The sequence below is a fragment of the Puma concolor genome, chromosome A1 (genome assembly GCF_028749965.1).
Source record: "Puma concolor isolate L17-30 chromosome A1, mPumCon1.1.hap2, whole genome shotgun sequence".
Lineage (NCBI taxonomy): Eukaryota > Metazoa > Chordata > Mammalia > Carnivora > Felidae > Puma > Puma concolor.
The window spans coordinates 127343959-127362270 of record NC_141667.1 but is presented as its reverse complement, the minus strand read 5'-3'; the positions used below and the strand labels follow the sequence as shown (position 1 = coordinate 127362270).

At 47.8% G+C, this 18312-nt stretch overlaps 1 protein-coding gene across 1 annotated transcript in view; it reads right to left on the bottom strand.

The window, feature by feature from the left end:
• The window catches only part of SPOCK1 (SPARC (osteonectin), cwcv and kazal like domains proteoglycan 1), a 520792-nt gene that overhangs the window by 75343 nt on the left and 427137 nt on the right, over positions 1–18312 (bottom strand). Inside the window, exon 6 of the mRNA XM_086703440.1 lies at positions 12470–12584. Within this exon, the coding sequence (XP_086559566.1) occupies positions 12470–12584 (115 nt within the window). The remainder of the gene's footprint in view (positions 1–12469; positions 12585–18312) is intronic.

The following is an 18312-nucleotide window of genomic DNA, read 5'->3' as shown; positions in this document are numbered from 1 at the left end:
AGTGAAAACTGATATTCCTTGAGCACCTATGAGAACCAGCTGCTTTCATACTTATCTCCTCGAATGGACTTTGCTCTCATAATGACCTCTGCAAATAGCCCTTATTTACTTTGCTTTTGCAGATGAGGAAAGGGGGACTCGGAGAAACTAAGCAGCCCACCCAAAGCCACAGCTAGTAAGTCCTAAGGCTGGACTTCAATCTCATGACTGCCTGCGTCCAGAGCCCATGCTTTCTCTAGCACGCAAGTATACAACTCGCGAGTTCTATCATTTGTACCTGATAGACAAATAATGGGACAGAGTAAGTAGGAATGACTTGGCACCCAAACTTGTAGATACATAGTTTAGGACTCATGGGAGGTCTGATGGAAAGCAACCATCTATAAGAAAGGGAAGGCAGTAGGTATGCTAGTGACCATGACTGTGACCTCTCCCCTAACTACTGCTCATGGGCAAAGAGACAACACAGCAGGACTCCTGAGGGCAAAGTATTCAGCTGTGGTTATCACAAAAAGGGACTGGGGAAAATGACCCAGAGACTTTAGATGCCAACCCGAATCAGAAGTCTCAGAGTAAACCCAGAAGTAGGTCTGTCTCTACCTTAGGTAGGATAATCAGTAACTCATAACATACACCAGGTAGAAAGGCACCCAATTTAACCTGGATATTTGCTTATTTAAATACTGCTCCAATGAAATGTGTAACACATCTCTTACAAACTTATATTTATACTTAGTTGTGTTCATTCATTCAACAGACCCTAGGCTAGGGATATAATGACAGATAAGTGAGACAAAGTCCCCGCTTTCAAGGTCATAATCTAGTGCTTAGACAATGCCAGTGTATCAATGGTTACAAATGTAACAGTTCAATATTTTTAAGTTAGTTTCCTTGTCTCAACTACGTGAGATGAAGTCTAGCCCTTCTGACCACAGAGACTATAATAGCAGTGGGTCAAAAGTATGACAAAGTACTCAGAAAGCAATAAAAAGCCTTTGGAGTAGTGGACTTATAAACCCAAATCCATAAAAAGATAGGAAACATCCCAGCTCTAGACAACTGTCACCTTGGGACATAAGTGAGTTCCACACGAAGATACACGAACGACGTTATTATTGATATTAAGAGTTGTTATCCCACTTAGGGGAGAGACAGCACAGGACCTGGGCACAGAGTAGCCATTTAATAAATGGTGGATGGGTGACTGATGGATAGATGGACAGATGAAGGGATAGACAGATGGACACAAAGATAGATGACCAGATGGATGGATGAAGATACATTATCACTACCTCCAAACTCAATCACTGCCCTCAATTTTAGAAAACGAAACAAAACAGATTAGCTGTCAGAACAGCGCCTTAAGCTTTAAATTTTGATTTTAAATAGGGCTTAGAGGACTGTGGAAGCAAGGTACGTGAAGTCACTGATCGGTGTTATTTTCGTTCACTACGTTTTCCTGAACTGGAGCTTCCTACTAGACACAGAGGTAATCAGTATTTACCCCAGCTACTTCACAACATAGAAATATGTAGGATTCTTGTACCGGCAGCTCTCGATCCAAATGAGAGCTTTTGCTAGCTCCAGATACTCCCCCCTCTGCCCAGAAACGTTCTCTGTGTTCTCACGAGAGCCTGAGCAAAGTAGGAACAGAATGTTCTATTCCAAAAGATACTACACTTCGGTCATCCAGGCAAAAATATTTGCTTCCAGAGACACCTTGAGCCCTTTTCCTAAGCTAGGGAGGCAGGACACAGGGAGAGAGGAGACTTGCCTGAGGCTGCGTTGGAAGTTGCCTTCTGTTCCCAGTCCAGAGGGTCCAGCAACACACACAAGTTAAGTTCCAGCCCGAGGCCAAGCCCCAGAATGACTGACTCAAGGAAGGCCACAGACTGGCAGCTTGGAATCACTGAGCCTGCCTCTTTGGCTTGGGGACAAAATTCACTTATGATACCCAATTTTTTCAGGCACGTGAAAGTGCTTTAAAGACTCTAACAGTCTACACATGCCATCAATTCATTCCTTCCACAATGATGGAAGGTGTGGCCCAACCTATGCCTTGCAGTGGCCTATGCACTGTGCCCAGCCCACTGAGCAGTCTGTAGGGAAGGCTGGGGCCTACGTCCCCAGGGGAGAGGACAGACCGACAGGTGCACATCACAGATGGGAGCCTGCCAGGTGAGGCACCCCACAGCAGCCAGCCTTTAATATCTGGGGAGGCTGGGAAGGGGAGGGAGGCTCAACGGAAGGGCAGATGCCAGCTCTTGGTGCTTGGGGACAGCCAGCAGTACCCCCACTGTGAAGGAACTTGGCCAGAGACTGGGATCGGGCCAATGGAGTAGGGGGACCCGATATTGTCCTCCCAAAACTACAGTCCTGGAGCTCTGAACAATCCCTGTGGATTAGCCCGGTTTAAGACCAAGTCTCCTAAATCCTAAAATCTGGAGAGATGTATGGACAGGGATCCAGACCTCTTCAGCCTCAGTAATGCCTCTCAGGGGAATAGTTCCATAGAATTAATAGCCTCGTAAAATGACAGGCTTTTTTTTTTTTTTTTTTTTTTTTTAATGTGGCTTCAAGTAATTTCTTGTAAGGCATTTTTTGGAGTATTTCTTATCCCTGTGCATTGGTACATGATCAGCATTCCAATCAAATCTCCTGTCTGCGCTAATTCTCTGGTGGAACTTCTAAATCTAGTTTCACAGCATCGGTATCCCCTGCCCAGTGATTTGAGAAGGTGGGGAGACTCCCATCCCTTGCTGGGGTGGGACCCACCCCACTTGTTGGCCTCACTCCACCTGCTGCAAAGAGCCTTTGAAGACACTCGAGCATAGATGACGCATAGGCAGGCCAAGAGGCCAAAACAGTCTCGAGGCTGGCATGGGAGGAAAGAGACCCTTGGAACTGCCTTCGTGGGATGCCCAGACACATAAGTAACAGGAGCGCTACACTGGTTCCTCGCACTGATCCTTCCACACAACAAAAGCTAGTCAGTATGAGGGACCCGCCCCCAACACAACCTGCCACTGCATCAGTGGGACATCGGAGAGCAAGAATTCTCACATCCAAGGACCCCCCCGGTCCTTCTCATCACCTCCGATCCACTCCAGTCCTGCACCTCCCAGAAGTTCACCTAAACGACTCTGAAGTTCTCTCTCCCTGGAGCACAGTGGAGGCCTTGAAATCATGAGAGCAGGCTGCTCTGCTCTTGCCACAAAGCTCCTTCTTGTCCAGCAGGAGGGCCCCTCGGGCCTACTGCTGTGGGGTTAGGAGAGGAGCACACGTTTTGACCCTCGTGACGCCACCAGGATTTCTATCTCTCGCCTCCCCCTGTCTCCTCAGACTGAAGAGATCTGGGCAGTTGTTTCGTTTATTTTCCTGCACTCCCAACCGATGTGAATATCTGGAACCACATACGCAACCCACTGCTTATTCTGCGCTGTATCCGGCATCGTTCAACATTATGCAGGTTAAATCATCAAAGGGACATTTCTGCTTCCGCTGTGTCTAACTGCCACGTTTACTTTTGCAACACGGAATCGCCATCATTACCATTAAGATAATAATGAGGAGGAGGACAAAACAGCTGTAGGTTTTGAACTCCACCTCTATAGTTAAAATTGAGTTCACTCCATTCTCCCCACACCTGTCAGGGTGCTGGCACACCTTCCCATGCTCCCCACGTGGCCAAGGTTCCCACCACATCTCTCGGATCTAAGAAGGAAAGGGCCCACCCACATTTTCCTAAGAAGCTGGCCTTGTGGGATTGCAGCCACTTGCTTTCTTCCGATTATAATTTCAATTTTTTTTTATTGTAATGCCATCTTTTCTTTTCGATAGATAGCAGGGCGATGGGAAAACAGTTGACGTCGGGACAGACTGCAAATGAATTTTTCTCTTTAAGGAGCTGGGTCGGAAACTCGCAGCTATCAGAAAAGCATAATACGGTGGTGAGCGATGAGCCCGTGCCAGCGTTTTGATAAACTTCAGACAGCTAAGTGTGCTCGCAGAAAGGAAGAGGAGAAAACGAGCAAGGACGTTAATTCTCTCACCTTGGAAAAGGCCCGTCAGAGAGTGCTGGGCTCTCCGGGAAGGAGTGCACGCTCTGAGCGCAGAAAGCAAGGCGAGGGGTAGTTTCAAAGGTGTGGCTGTACGTGTGCGTGTTTATTTTTCTTTTTCCAAAGGAAGACTCTGCCCTTTCAGTGCACGTTCGGTTTAGGTTAAGAACACAGTCTGATGGGAGTGTAAGAGAACAAGTTCTAAAAAAGCCTTCAAATCCCTGCTCTGTCATTTATTAGCCATGTGGCCTTGGGCAAGGTACTCAATGCCCCAGATCTCAAACGTTCTCACCAGCAACAGAGACGACATCAGTTGGCCGGGAGAATGAAACGTACATACACCACGTGCTTAGCCCAGTACACACAGTCAGCACCTTATACAGATTATCTCTTGTCCTCATAAATCATGTTGTTGCTCTTTTAAACACTGTGAGCCATGGTACATCTATACAAAGGGCAACTCCTAAAAAGAATGAGGTAGAGACACTCAACAGTGGACAAATGACTATGGAGAATCCAGACAAAACGCCCTCGTGGAACTTTCATTCTAGCTGGGCAACGCACGACAATACACGAAGGAGGTCAATCTAATATGGTAGAAGGTGATAAAGGGCACAGAGAAAAACAAAGGACGAAAGGGGGTAAGAACTTCCAGGGGGTTCCTGAGAAGGTGACATCTGTGTAGAGGCGATGGACGGAGCGAGCTGTGCAGGTGTCTGGGAAGACGGGCCAGGCAGTGCGAAGCCCCGAGGCAGGGGCACCAGGGAGTCACCTGAGGGCCCCCACGGAGGCCTGCGTGCCTAGAGCCCAGCAGGCAGAGGGTGCAGCGGCAGAAGACGGGTACAGAGACACAGGAGGGGATGTAATCACACTGGGCCTTGCAAGTCACTGAAAGGATGCTAGCTCTACCTCTGAACAAAGATGGGAAGTCACTGGCGGGTCTTGAACAGGGGATTACACAATTTGACTTATATTGTACAGAACTGGTTTAACTCCTACGTTTGAAAGAGAGGGCAGGGGCCCGGAGATCAATTAGGGAGCAATCAAACTAAAAGACGAGGATGTCGCAGACCACTGGGGTAGTGGCAGTGGAGGAAAAAAGTGGCAGCTATATTCAGAAGGCTTAGAACGCAGAATCAACAGGATGATAGCATGGGAGCCAAAGAAGATCTTCTTTTTCAGCAAATCAAAATACGGAGGCACCCTTTATTCAGATGATAAACACTGCAGGAGGAAGGAGCAGATGTGGGGCAAAGATCAGGGGTTTGATTATGGACGTTAAGCTTGATAAGCCCGCGGGCATCAAATGGAAACGCTGAGCAGTCATGATATATTTAAATCTGGAGTACCAGGCAGCGGGGCAGGCAGGGCGGCTAGAAGGAAGGATGAAGGGGGACAGACAGACGCCCTCACACACACATCCGTGTGTACTTAGATGAAGACATATCTATGATACAAAAAAAGGGGCAGGGTACAAAATATTACACAGAACATAATCCTGATTTGGGATGAGTAAGGCTTATAAAGTATGTTAGTATATGTGTACTGAAAATAATTAGAAGCGCAGGCAACAGAAAGCTAACGGAAGGGAAATCTGAGACACTTTTGCCGTATCATTTAGATTTTAAAGAAGAATATGCAGTAATTTATAAACTAAACAAGTAATGGCAAGAGAAGAGTACTGCTTGCGTGAATTTTCAAAGCCGTTAATTTGTAGCACAGACCTTCTCCGGATTCCAGTTACGACAGTGGCCACCCTCTGCCTCAGTTGACCCTTCTCTCTCTTCGTATCTTTGGCTCGATCTCTCTCCAATCAGTTGCTGCCTAGTAGGCTTGCAAATGACCAGGAGAACCTCTGTTTTTGCAGAGCTGAACTCGCAGAAAAGTAAGAACCTGAGTTTGGAGCCAAAGTCAGCAGTTACTCAATACTCCAAGAGCCCCGACTAGAAAGTTTTTCTTCTTTGCAGTTGCCAATTCAATTCTGAAGTTTTTCTTTTTTTTCTTTTAAGGTCACGGCATTTAGAATAACAAGGCCCTAAAAATTAAATGTTGCTTTACATGTTTAATTTCTGGCTACAGTGTAGCACTAAGAAGTGAATGAAGCTGAATGGGGATGGAGAGGTTAATACAAACTGCTTTTAAATTGCAAGTTTGCAAGCCCTGGGCCTTCACCCTGTCACACAATAGGCATTAAAGAAAAATGTTCTTTCCTGGATACAAAGATAAACCTCCATTTTGCTGGGAGCCTCTGCAGCAGCAGGATTCTTTTAGGATTTTTCCATTGAGACATTACAGCCAGGAAGAACTCTTTATCCCGTCTCTGTGGCACCACCTCCTGTTTGCGTTTTAATACTTTTCCCCGACTCTACTTGTGATAAGTAATGGAATTAGACAACCGTCTGTCAACCCGGGACTTTTTTCCCCGAGAATCTAGCCCTCAGGTTGAAATCACCATTTGAGAAAAGAAAATCACTGTGGACTATTTTTCTACGGTTTCAAATAGCTCAGCTGCAGGGAAGTTGTTATTTCCTCTTTAGCACGCACACCCTGCTGGAAAGACCTGTAGCACCCTTTCCTTCCCGGCCTGAACCAATCGTGCCCCTGCCCCCTGCCCCTTGCCCTGCCTCGCCCCTACCTCCCAGCACCTGTCAGGCCAGGAAGGGATGAGGGTCCCAGCCTTCTGCAAAATGTCCGGTTGCCTGCTGACCCACATATCCCTTCTCTGAAAGCTACCGTGTGCCAACAGAAGCAAAGAAGGAGCTGTGCTGAGAGACAGGGATGTTCTCTCTACTTCCTCCTCCGGGGAAAGAGGAGGAGAGAAGTGGGAGAGATCCTGTAAAGCGCCTTCAAGACATTGCTGGTTGTGGGAAGCACAGTGACATTCTCTGCTTGATGGCTGACACTTCGAGATGTGGGCAAGTGAGGTGAGACCCTGGCGAAATTAAATCGAATTCCCACCAAACTCAGCTACAGAGCCTCCACCCTGTTGCGAGTGCAGAGTCCCTAAGGGTGTACACGTGGCGGGACACAAAGGTACTAGCCTGGGAATCAAGAGGCTCAGGCCCTGAGACAGCCCTGTCCATACCCAATGTCTGACCTCAGGCAACTTTCTTTCTCGCATTAGGCCTCCAGGCTCCTCTCTGGTAAATGGGACCAGCCCAAGGATCACTCACTGGTGGTCAAAGTCTTTCCCTACAGAGGCAAAGCAATGTGTTAAAGCGTAAAAACAGAGTGACTCTGGGAGACATCTGAGGCCCCATCCCTTAGGCCTTCCCCGGGTCCTCATGGGAAACCCAAGGCACCATCAAGAACTCAAGGGTTCCCTCAACGGAGCACGGAAGAAGATAAGCGTGATCTTTTCCTGATGTTATACCCTACAACTGCAAAATTTTCACCTCACCAAGGACAGAGCCTCAAATCCCTCCTCCAGATGCAGCAAAGCTGACAAGCCCAGGTCAGGGCCATGTGTTTTGTTTCTGTGAGAAAAGGGAGCAGAGGCAGGGTGGGCACAGGCTCAGGCTGGGAACAGGAGAAAAGTTGGCTTCTAAATATATCTCAAAGGCTTAATGGTAAGAGACCTCTACCATCCCCTTAGATTTTCAACCACTGTAAAGAAATCAAGAAACAAGTACCACACATTCCTTATACCCTTCACTGGGGGTTGAAGAAAAAGCAGCAGAAATAACCCCAGAACTAGAGTTAACGTCAGATATAAGAACTGACTTCCTAACTGGGTTGGGTGCTGGGTACTAGAAAATACCAAGAGAAATTCATATCTTTCCTGGAAGGCTCCTAGAAAAAGCACAGAAATCCACGCCTAACACAGTATTTCAGTTTCGTCTCCTTCTCTGTAATTTCTTTCCTTCTTTCCTTCTTTCTTTCTTTTCTTTCTTTCTTTCTTTCTTTCTTTCTTTCTTTCTTTCTTTCTTTCTTTCTTTCTTCCTCCTCTTCCTCCTCCTCCTCCTGCTCCTCGACAATCATTTCTCTATAATCTATGGGCTGGACTGGCATAACAGAGAGGACAGATTTTAAAAAGCTATTTATTAAGTAACTTGTCCAAGGTCACAGGGCCACTGAGAGGTGTGACAGGAAATATTCAGAGATATTCAAGGATGACTCCACGCTCTACAATGTCTTTAGGGACCACATCAAGGAGAGACGCCAGAAAAAAATCAAGAGAACAAATAACCACTTGGCTTTGCCTTCCTAGAAATGCTCTTAAAATTTAAAGCTGAGACAATACAGTTCTGATTTGCAAGAAGGGGGTATGTTGCAATGCAAAAGACAAAAGGATGGGAGAAGCAGAGTGCTGTGAGATGTGCTGTAAGATTTGCCAGAAAAGGCATCAGATTCCACCCTCACACACCTTCAACACTCACATCCAGTGTTGATCCAAGCTGGGGCTACAAGAAGCAACATTTCGGGAAGGAGAAGAAGTGGTGGAGGCAGGTGAGCCCCAAGGAAAGGTTCTACTCCCCAGTGGTCTCCCCCGTCTCCAACCCAACTCTGGGTCCCAGGCAGGGAAGAGGCACTTATGAAACCACAGGCAGGCGACCAGCTCCCAGCAACAGAGAGGATCTGGGCTCTCCTACCAACTGGAAATCCAATCTGGGGCAAGCCTGGTGAAAAGATCCTCTGCATAAAATACAAATGGCTGCCAAGCAGATCCAAGGACAGAGGGCTTGAGACAGCAACCTCATCAATCTCTCTTGACACTAAAAGGTTATGGAAGTACATCCTCAAGTGTTCTGGGGCCCTGAAGGGGGCCAGAGAGGGGGCTGTGTGAGGACTAGTAAATCCAGAAGAGCAGGACATAGAAGAAAGAGCACTCCGTATGACCTAATGGTCATGGTCAGCACAGGTCATACTGGGATCGCAAATGTCTCTCTCTCTTTGGATGCAAGGAGCATGCACTTCAGTTAGTTGGCTGGCCAACTAACTGGAGATGTTAACAACTCCATGCAGGTGGATGCCAGAGAAAGACAACACCAGGAGCCACTTCCCAGCAACGTAGCAGGGCTTAGGCCCTCACCCAACCCCTACTTCCTGCAACTGAGATACAACTGGGAATTAACAGAATTTATCTACAAGTGACTACATGACTGTTTTTGTTACCACAGAGAAACAAGGTTCAAAAGGGAGATGACATCAAACATAAAATGTTATCAACAACAGCCCTAATCGCCACACTTTTGACACACCGCCATTTGTGAGCGTACGAAATGTTATGTCGGCGACAGGTCCAGAAACAAGACTGCTCCTGACACGGTGCAGAGCCCCAGTGCATCTCAGGAAGCCAGAGGCTGCCACTCTCACTGCCTGCAGCTTCTGCGGGGTCAGTGTCCTTCATTTTACCTCTGATCTCCCCTTTCCACCCTCTCTGTCCCCTTCACCCCACCTGCTACAACCTCAGCTTCTGAGAGCCTCATGCAAAGAAATGTCAAATCAAAGGAAGAGTCGGTCTTCCCTTGCCTTTGTCCAGGTAAAATGTTATCAATTTAAATGTCTCATTACACAAAATGACCCTGGGGGCTTATTAATGCCTTCCCTGCCCATGATATGTCCTTATCCTCCAGGTGAATACCGATCAAATCTGTATTAAATAGTTAAGCACTATACCCTGATAGGGGATTATGCTCTCCTCCATGAGGATGTTGTTGGATATGGAATAAGTTAACTACAGCCATTCAGTCTTATCAGCAGGTAGTTTCTGCTCCCCCCTCAGGCTTACATAAAAACTCCACACTAAGTCACAGTCTAGAAAATGGGTCTTAAACCAAGGAGGACGGTCTCAAACCCTCACAGAAAGAACTGGACCAAGTTTGATCGATACTTCAAGTAACAGACTCATCACTGCCAGCTTCCCAGGTGATATTCCTTAGACAATTGCCAGGTGAGAGGAGAGCCAGTATTGAGTTCCAGGGCTCTTTCCAGGGCAGAGGCAGATGACTTCATAAAAGCAAACTGCTGACCCAAAAGCCAGAGGAACAAAAAATAATTACACAGGACTAAAAGAACCGATGAAGGAAATATAATTTGGATTATTTGTTTGGGGATAGTGTTGGTATTACTTTTTATTGTCGTCATTTCTGATAGGTGTCTGAAGCCCCTTCTTATTCTTCCTGATTTATCTTTTACTATTAACCTAGTAGTTCACGCTTTTTCCAACATTTTCACTTGAAACATTTTTAAATGGCTTTCTTATTCTCACTGACCTTTCAGGATTCGTGAACAATACTCTTTTCAGAGTCTCTTTACTATTAATGGCAATGCAGTTACTCGCAAAGGTGCAGTAAGACTTTGTTCTGATTTTTACCACTACGTAATCAAACAAATGCACGGTACACGCAAGGCTGGACCTCGAGTGTCATACTTGAGAATGAATCTCAATTAATCAGGTGTGACAAGCCCATCATTAAGAAATACGCACTGGGGTGCCTGGCTGGCTCAGTCAAGTGGAGCATACAACTCTGATCTCAGAAACAGGGGGTTCGAGCCCCATGCCGGGCATAGAGCTCACTCAAAAAAAAAAAAAAAAAATAGGAAAGAAAACAAAGAGGTGTTGTACTTCATTTGGAGAACCACAAAGCCTCCCCAGAAAACCAGTCTGTTACCTCATCATGGCAAATCAGGAAGCCTGTGCGGATTTGGGAGACCCTGAGGAGAGATGAATTCACCCCCTTGTACAGATACCACAGGCAAAATGGTGAAGGTGACTTTCTCGGGTTGGTTTCCTCCCTTCAGAAGAGAAGTGTAAATACAAGCAGTAAACAACCTAACTGGAACAACAGAGACTATTATAACTTTTTAAGATTATTAAGAACTCCCCAGACAGAAGTGAATTTTCTGGATTTGGCAGCTGCTTTACACCACAGGGTTTTAGGTTCTCTGGCCACATTCCAAGGGGGTGTATGCATATGAATGAGCATTTCTTATTGCAGTTATAAAAAGGAGTCAGGCCCAAACACAGTACAATCAGCTTTTGGTAATCAAGAGGAATTTACAGACGTTATTGGTGACCACAGCGCTGGTTTTCAAACTCCCTCCACATTCCAAGCCAAACGTTCCAAAGAGCCTCTTTTTTTTTTAAAGTTTATTTATTTGAGAGAGAGAGAGAGAGCGCACAAATGCAGGGGAGGGGTGGGGAGAGAGAGAGAGAAGAGAGAGAAGAGAGAGAGAAGAGAGAGAGGAGAGAGAGAGGGGGGAGAGAGAGAAGGGGGAGAGAGGGGGGAGAGAGAGGGGGGAGAGAGAGGGGGGAAGAGAGAGGGGGGAAGAGAGAGGGGGGGAGAGAGGGGGGAGAGGGGGGAGAGAGAGAGAGAGAGAGAGAGAGAGAGAGAGAGAGAGAGAATCCCAACCATGCTCTGCACTGTGAGTGCAGAGCCCGATGTGGGGCGTGAACTCAAAAACCATGAGATCATAACCCGAGCTAAAATCAAGAGTTGGAGGCTTAACCAGGAACCCCCCACCCCCACCAAAGAGCATCTTAACACATTATTCCTGTGGTTGCCACCATGAACAAATGCACATTCCAACATCTTCACCTATGTGCCCTGGAAAAGGCAATATGACCCACAAAGAGGGGAACATATAAACACACACACACCCTGATCGTCCTCTCCCATTACCAACAGAAGATGGTTTAGAAGGGGCATCTGTGCATGCGTACTCACTCACTCACATACAGAAACGTATAACATTTTCCATGCAACAAGAGCTACGATGGAGAAAGCCCAGTTCCACAGAAGGCAAACGCAAACCTCTATCTCGGGCCTCATTAAGGAAGGCTCAAAAACGGGCCATGGCCATTGGGATGGCCTGACTTTCTCCAACACTGAAACACCCAAATAAGCCCAACCTTTCCTTCCCCTCTCCGCCATGGAAGAGAATCAGCTGCCCCTGGAGAGGTATTCTCCTTTCATGTGCCCCTGGCTCTGTGCTGCATTCCCAGCAGATCATATTAATAAAGAAATGCCTTTTGGGGGGAAAAGACTCTCCACGGTTGTGATGTCTCTACGGTTTCTGGTTTGAAACTTGGCCCTGAGAAGTTCAAAGGACTTAGAGATTAAAGTTCAAGGAAGACCAAGATGCACCCCAGGGCGGACCCTGTTCGAAGAGGCCAAAAAATCTGCTCTTCCCACGCCACAGCCAACTTGATCTCTCAAAGAGCCTAGTGCATACCCTGGTCTAAGAGAATGATTTTCAAAGACTCTCAAGCTCTTCGTTTTCTTTTTAACGGTAGCTGAAGGCAGTTCAGCTCCAAGTCCCGGCACAAGCTGTAGTACTTGCCAAGTCTGTCCGCTGCGCCCCTTGTGGGCTCGAACGGCTGTGTTAAATGCCAGGTTGCTGGCATGAAGGCACAGCTGGGCCATGTAAAACTTCCTCCCACGGAAGCTCCTGCAATTCACACTCACCGTTCTTTTCTGTCTTGTGTCTAGGTGGCTCAGGCTCCGGGAGACACGGACAGGGCCCATCACAGAGGATGGTGAGGCTCTTGCCAGTGGAACAAGCATGGAACTCCAACTTGCACTGCAAAAGAGAGACAGAACAGGCTTTAAGAATGCAGCCAGGGGTGCCTGAGTGGCTCAGTCGGTTAAAGCTCCTGACTCTTGATCTCAGCGCAGGTCACAATCTCACGGTTCGTGGGATCGAGTCACGAGTCGGGCTCTGCGTTGACAGCACAGAGTCTGCTTAGGGTTCTTTCTCTCCCAATCCCAATCTCACTCTGCCCCTCCCCCGCTCTCCCTCTCAAAATAAATAAACATTAAAAAAAAAAAAAAAAAGAACACAGCCAAGCAGACCACTATTTGGCTTCCCTAGGAAACAGCCAGTACCTCTCCAACTGGTTAGGCTCACAGGGAACAAAGAGAACAGAGGAGGCCATCTCAGGTAAAGGTTCACAGCGTACAATGCTAAATAAGAAATGGCCTTTTATGTCTTTCCAACTGTGTAGGGTAATATCCAAAATCACCACAGAGCACTGGAGGGCTTACTTTACTCATGGTAAATGCAAATTTAACTGCTAACATAATAAAAATATTCATCCGAAATGACGTCTTGGCATCCCAAGGGTCCACAAAGACTCTCCCCCTCAGCAGAACGCCACCTCCCCAGGCTTTCTGACTCCTACCTAGGGTGCCTGTGCCCCAGTGCAGCATTCCTAGGCCATCTCAGCTGCTCACATGCTGAGCAGGAGTAGGAAGGCAGAGTAACCATCTAGTGAGCACATAGGCATGGTGTATGTGAGGCCCAGCCTCTTCCTGTCTGGGGCAAGCGAGGAGTGAATGCTTTCACTTCAACCATCCCAAACCTGAGTTTCACACACTCTTTCCCCCAGAGGATGCCTGTGGTTGCCTCTAGCCTGGGACTGAGTGGAGGCGCCCGCTTAATTCTCAGGTTCAGTGTTGAAGCCCAAAGGCCAAATCTCCTCTTGTCAACCCCTGGTCACCAACGGTGGCAGTATTTTGGCCACTTTCGGCCAGTTTTGCTCTTTCTGCCACTCTTATTCTCAAGTCTCAACTGATTCAGAGCACAAGCGAGAAAGGACGTTTGCAGGTGCAAGAGAGCACAACAATTTAATAGCATTTTTAGCAGCCTGACATTAAAGAATAAGCAACCAACTCAGAGAGGTTAAATAACACGTAAAGGTTCACATAGCCATAAAGGGAGGATTCAAAGCTGTGTCTGACTACAGGGCTAGATATTTGCTGGTCCCACAGCAGTGTTTCTGCCATAGGAATGGGCTTCTGAGAGCAGACATGCTGTACTGTTACTCCATGTCGCTACCGGCCTCGGTCTCAGTTGTCTGACCATCATTCCTTTTCCACCCGTAAAATTCTCAGGATCAAGACCTGTGTGTAATCAGCCTTGTGCTAAGGCCTATGGGCCTAGAACCGTGTTTCCATCCAGGGGAGGCTCAAAGGAAGAGGAGACTGGCCAAGTTTACTGAGCACCCAACTTTGTGTACAGTTCTTACCAGGGGCCATGGGGAAACTTTTAAAAGAATGAAAAGAGGGAAAACACAAATGCAAACTTGTGACCAGGCCACTGGCTTTTGCAAAGCAGCACATGTGAGTTCAGATGAACGCTGGCTCGTGGTGAGGGCGGAGCTACTCGGTCGCCATATGGATTGCAGACTTAGGGCCAGAGTGCTTCCAACCTGGCCCTGATTGCACTGAAGTCACTCGGTGTAACTCCAACTGTCACCCACACAGCGGCTACTGGTGTGGAGAGAGAGAAACAGACAAGCCGACAGGGAGATGACTTCCGCTCGATGCAACTGCCTTTTGTACAGATTTGTTAGGCATCCAGGACGTGCCCAGTGTGGTAGCAGCAGGGGTGGGGACGGTATGAAAGGGGGCCGTGGCCCAGACCTCCAACTTCAACAGACTTAACAAGAAGGCAAAAAAGAGCACGTCCTTCTAAAGCCATGTGGCCAGATATATATGTTTTCACTCATATGTGGACCTTGAGAAACTTAACAGAAGACCATGGGGGAGAGGAAGGGGGAAAAAAGTTACAAACGGAGAGTGAGGGAGGCAAACCATGAGACTCTTAAAAACTGAGAATAAACTGAGGGTTGATGGGGGGTGGGAGGGAGGGGAAAGTGGGTGATGGGCATGGAGGAGGGCACTTATTGGGATGAGCACTGGGTGTTGTATGGAAGCCAATTTGACAATAAATTATATTAAAATAAAATAAAATAAAATAAAATAAAATAAAATAAAGCCGTGTGGCCAGGATTGTGAAGGGAGGCAGGAGTCATGTGTACGTAGAGATACAGCACAAGAAAAAGACCCACAGGAGTGGGATGTGCCTGCTGACCGCTTGATGGACAGAAGACAAGCCAAGAGGAAGGCAGGAAGGGGGCAGGTGGGTCACCTGTGTCAGAAAGCTCTTCCAAATAGTGCAGCCTGTGAACACGTGCCCGGGGCTAGAGAGAAGACTACTGTGGCCAGTCCGGCCTCCTTCCACTGCCCCAGTGCTCTGGAACAATCCTGTTTAAGACGAGCAGTTCTCCAACTATTTTCTCAACAGAACTCCTAAAGCTCATTTAGGGGAAACGATACATTTGTACGTGAAAATGCATTTTATAAAGGCAAAACTTAATACATTTATTATAAAGCCTTATCCCCCTGTTACTATGATCACCTGTTTGTATCTGTGACAGGTGTCATACTCTTCCCAAACATTCTCCGGTCACCCTGAAAGACGAATCTATGCTTCGTGGGAAATGGGCTTCCCCTCCCTGGTGACATCAGTCCTGGCCGCGTAACTTGTTCTGCCAGTGAACCGTGAGTAGGCGTGACAGGCCAGGTTTGAGCAGAGGTTTCAAGGACCACTTCTTGGTTTCATCACCCCTGTTACTCTTCCCTCTACCATGAAAGGACATGGGACAGATAAGGGCTGCTCCTCTGGCCTGAGACACAGAGGGCATGGGACCAGAGCTGCAGCTAACCCACGGCTAACATGCAACATGAGCCAGGAATTAATGTTTGCTCTCGTAAGCCACTGACGTTTAGAGATCCTTTGTTACTACACATAATTTACGAAAAGGTAACAGCGTTGACTTCCTACTAGGCCATGAGGTACTTATCAGCTGGAAAAGGTCTAAGTCACTGTGTTAGCCCTGGCATGTAGTAGGTGTTCAGTAAATAGCTGCTAAATGGCAAAGACAGAAGGTGGTGTTGCCCACTGTGCTGCTCTAAACCTGTTCTGGGGCCACCAGGAGTGACCAATCTGCTTGCACAAAGAACGCGAGTGCTGCAGCTCCATATTCGGGATCTCCACGGTGAAGCATTCTTGACCCGCACCTGTCGCCTGAGTCCTCTCTGTGAGTTCCACATCCAGCCCCCGGCCTTGCCGCCTCCCCACTCACCCCCATCTATTGCTGGAGTCGGAAGCTTGTCCATCTGCTTCCCAGCTGCCCCGAACACTAGTTCCCCTGGGTGGCCTGGTCTCGCCTGAGAGCCCCTGTGGACTGTAATTCTAGTAACTCAGCTTCCTTGGCTGGCCGCAGGACCCCCTCTCGTGTACAGCCGCTGTCACAATCTGTGGAGGCAGCCTGGCCTCATCCCTGACCCCAGGGAGGTGCCACCAGAGAAAACAAGATTTATCTGCACCAGTGAAAAATCCATGTTTCAAGGGCACAGATCTGCTTTTTTTTTTTATCTCCCAGGACAGTATGTGGCATTTAAATGAAGCTCAAAGGGCTAGAATTCCATTTTTTATAAAGATCAAAACACGCTACTTAGAGATACCTATAAATGAGTAACTACATATGGGGGGTAGGGTGGCGAATGCCAAGATAGGGGTTACCTCTGGAGCAGGGGCAGGAGAATGGCATCCCACAGAAATGCTGCAAAAACGGAGAATGGTTTATTTCACAAGCTTAGTGGTAGATTCTGAGGCTTTTCTTTCGTTTCTGGGCTTGGCAACTGACATAAATAAGACACGTACATTCATGTGTATCAAATATCTTACGGTAAAATATGAAACAAAGTTTCCATGCTTCTATCAAAGTGACAACCAAGCTCTACCCATGCCTCCCACCTCCCAGGGAAAGTTGCTAAGTGGATTAAGTGAGAGTATACCTGAGTACCTGCCAGTGAGGGGACAGGGTACCCAGCTCTGAACCAGAGTCCCGGACTGCCGCTGGGCAGAACATGCTCAAGGCACCTCACACACGTTTCCTTCTCAGAGCGCTTCACGAAAGTGAACCCAGGAGGCGACCCGCCCAGTCTCTCGCCCACCCTCTGTCTCCCCCAGGTTCCTGCTGGGGAAGAAGAGTCACAGATGCCAAAAGGTAGTCACCGCACCGGCTTTACTCACAGGGGCCAGAAATGTCCCCAAGTATAGAGCTTCCTGCTAGATGGGGCCGTACAACCTGACTGAGACCTTCACGCCAAGCAGAGGCCTCCAACTCCTTCTCCCAATCTGCAGGAAACACACGCCCGGCAAAGCCCTAGCCATTCACCTGGATACACAAGCGGAGAGAATGCACAGACCTGGCTGGGCTTTGCACACGGGTGCCCTGGGCTGTGCACACACAGATCCTGGAAACACAAGGCAGGTGTGCTAGCCCTTGAGGACAGGGCTGCCAAGAGAACGGGGCCAAGAGAACAAGAGCCAGCCCATGTTACTTTGCCAATGCAGTGATCCTGTGAATGTGCTCCTGACCCAAGAGACACTAGGCTCCCTCCCATCGGGACATAAGCAGCCTTTCTTGGGCAAGAGGAAGCAACGGTCACAGCGTGAGAGTGAAAATCTCCCAGAGAGCCATGAGGAGGGAGAAGGAAGTGTCTCCTAACACCACAGAGACATCGGTGGCTCCCTTCCCAAATGACAAGCTTTCAGGATCGCCACACCTTCTCTCTCTCACGGAGTGTCCAAAGCTGGAGTTACAAACTGACAACATGATACATGGTGATTTCTTTGCAGTAAAGACTTTGCAGTAAGCATTTATCCCCTCCCGCCACGTCTGCCCTGCAAGTGCTGGGGCTACAGGCAGTCAGCCGGGCTTCGCTACCCGTGTCAGAACAGGGTCTGCAAAGCGCCAAGTTAAAGAGGATAGACTGGGAGCCTACTTCTTAGAATCTGTGGCTTGGAGGTGCATGAGCAAAATAATAATAATAATAACAACAACAACAAACACAATAAAACAACAATAAAAACTACAAGTTGACGTTCTTGGGAACTGATCAAGGGGTAGCCGTAAAAAAAATATTTTTAAGAAAATACCGTGGGGAGAAAAGAGGAGGAAAGAAGTATCAATGAATATTTTGGATTTAGAGGGGAGAGCCCGTCGGTTACTCAAGGCTCCCAAAGAGCCAAGGGTGATGGCATGCCCTGGAGCTCCTCGATCAGAGCAGAGGAAAGACACAGTGAATAAATGTAAAGATTCCTCAGATGGGCACCGCTGCCTGTGGGGGAGAGCCCTTCCAGCCCTGGCCCATGTGCAAAGTGGGTCTAAGCGGAGAGGAATCACCAATGCCCTGGCCCCCCGCTTGCCCTCTAGAAAAGTTTGCACCTTGTGTTATGCCTTATATCCCTCATAAAAGGTATCTGGGAGTCTTAACCCTCAGTATTCTGCAGGGTCCTTATGGAGATAATCAACTTACAACGAGCTCATAGGGTGGGTCCTAATCCAATATGATTGGCATGCTTTTAAGAAACGGAAATTTGGACACGGGGGCACACACAAACAGAGGGCAGAGGGAGGTGTGCTAAGAGAGCCATCTACAAGGAGTGCCGGAGG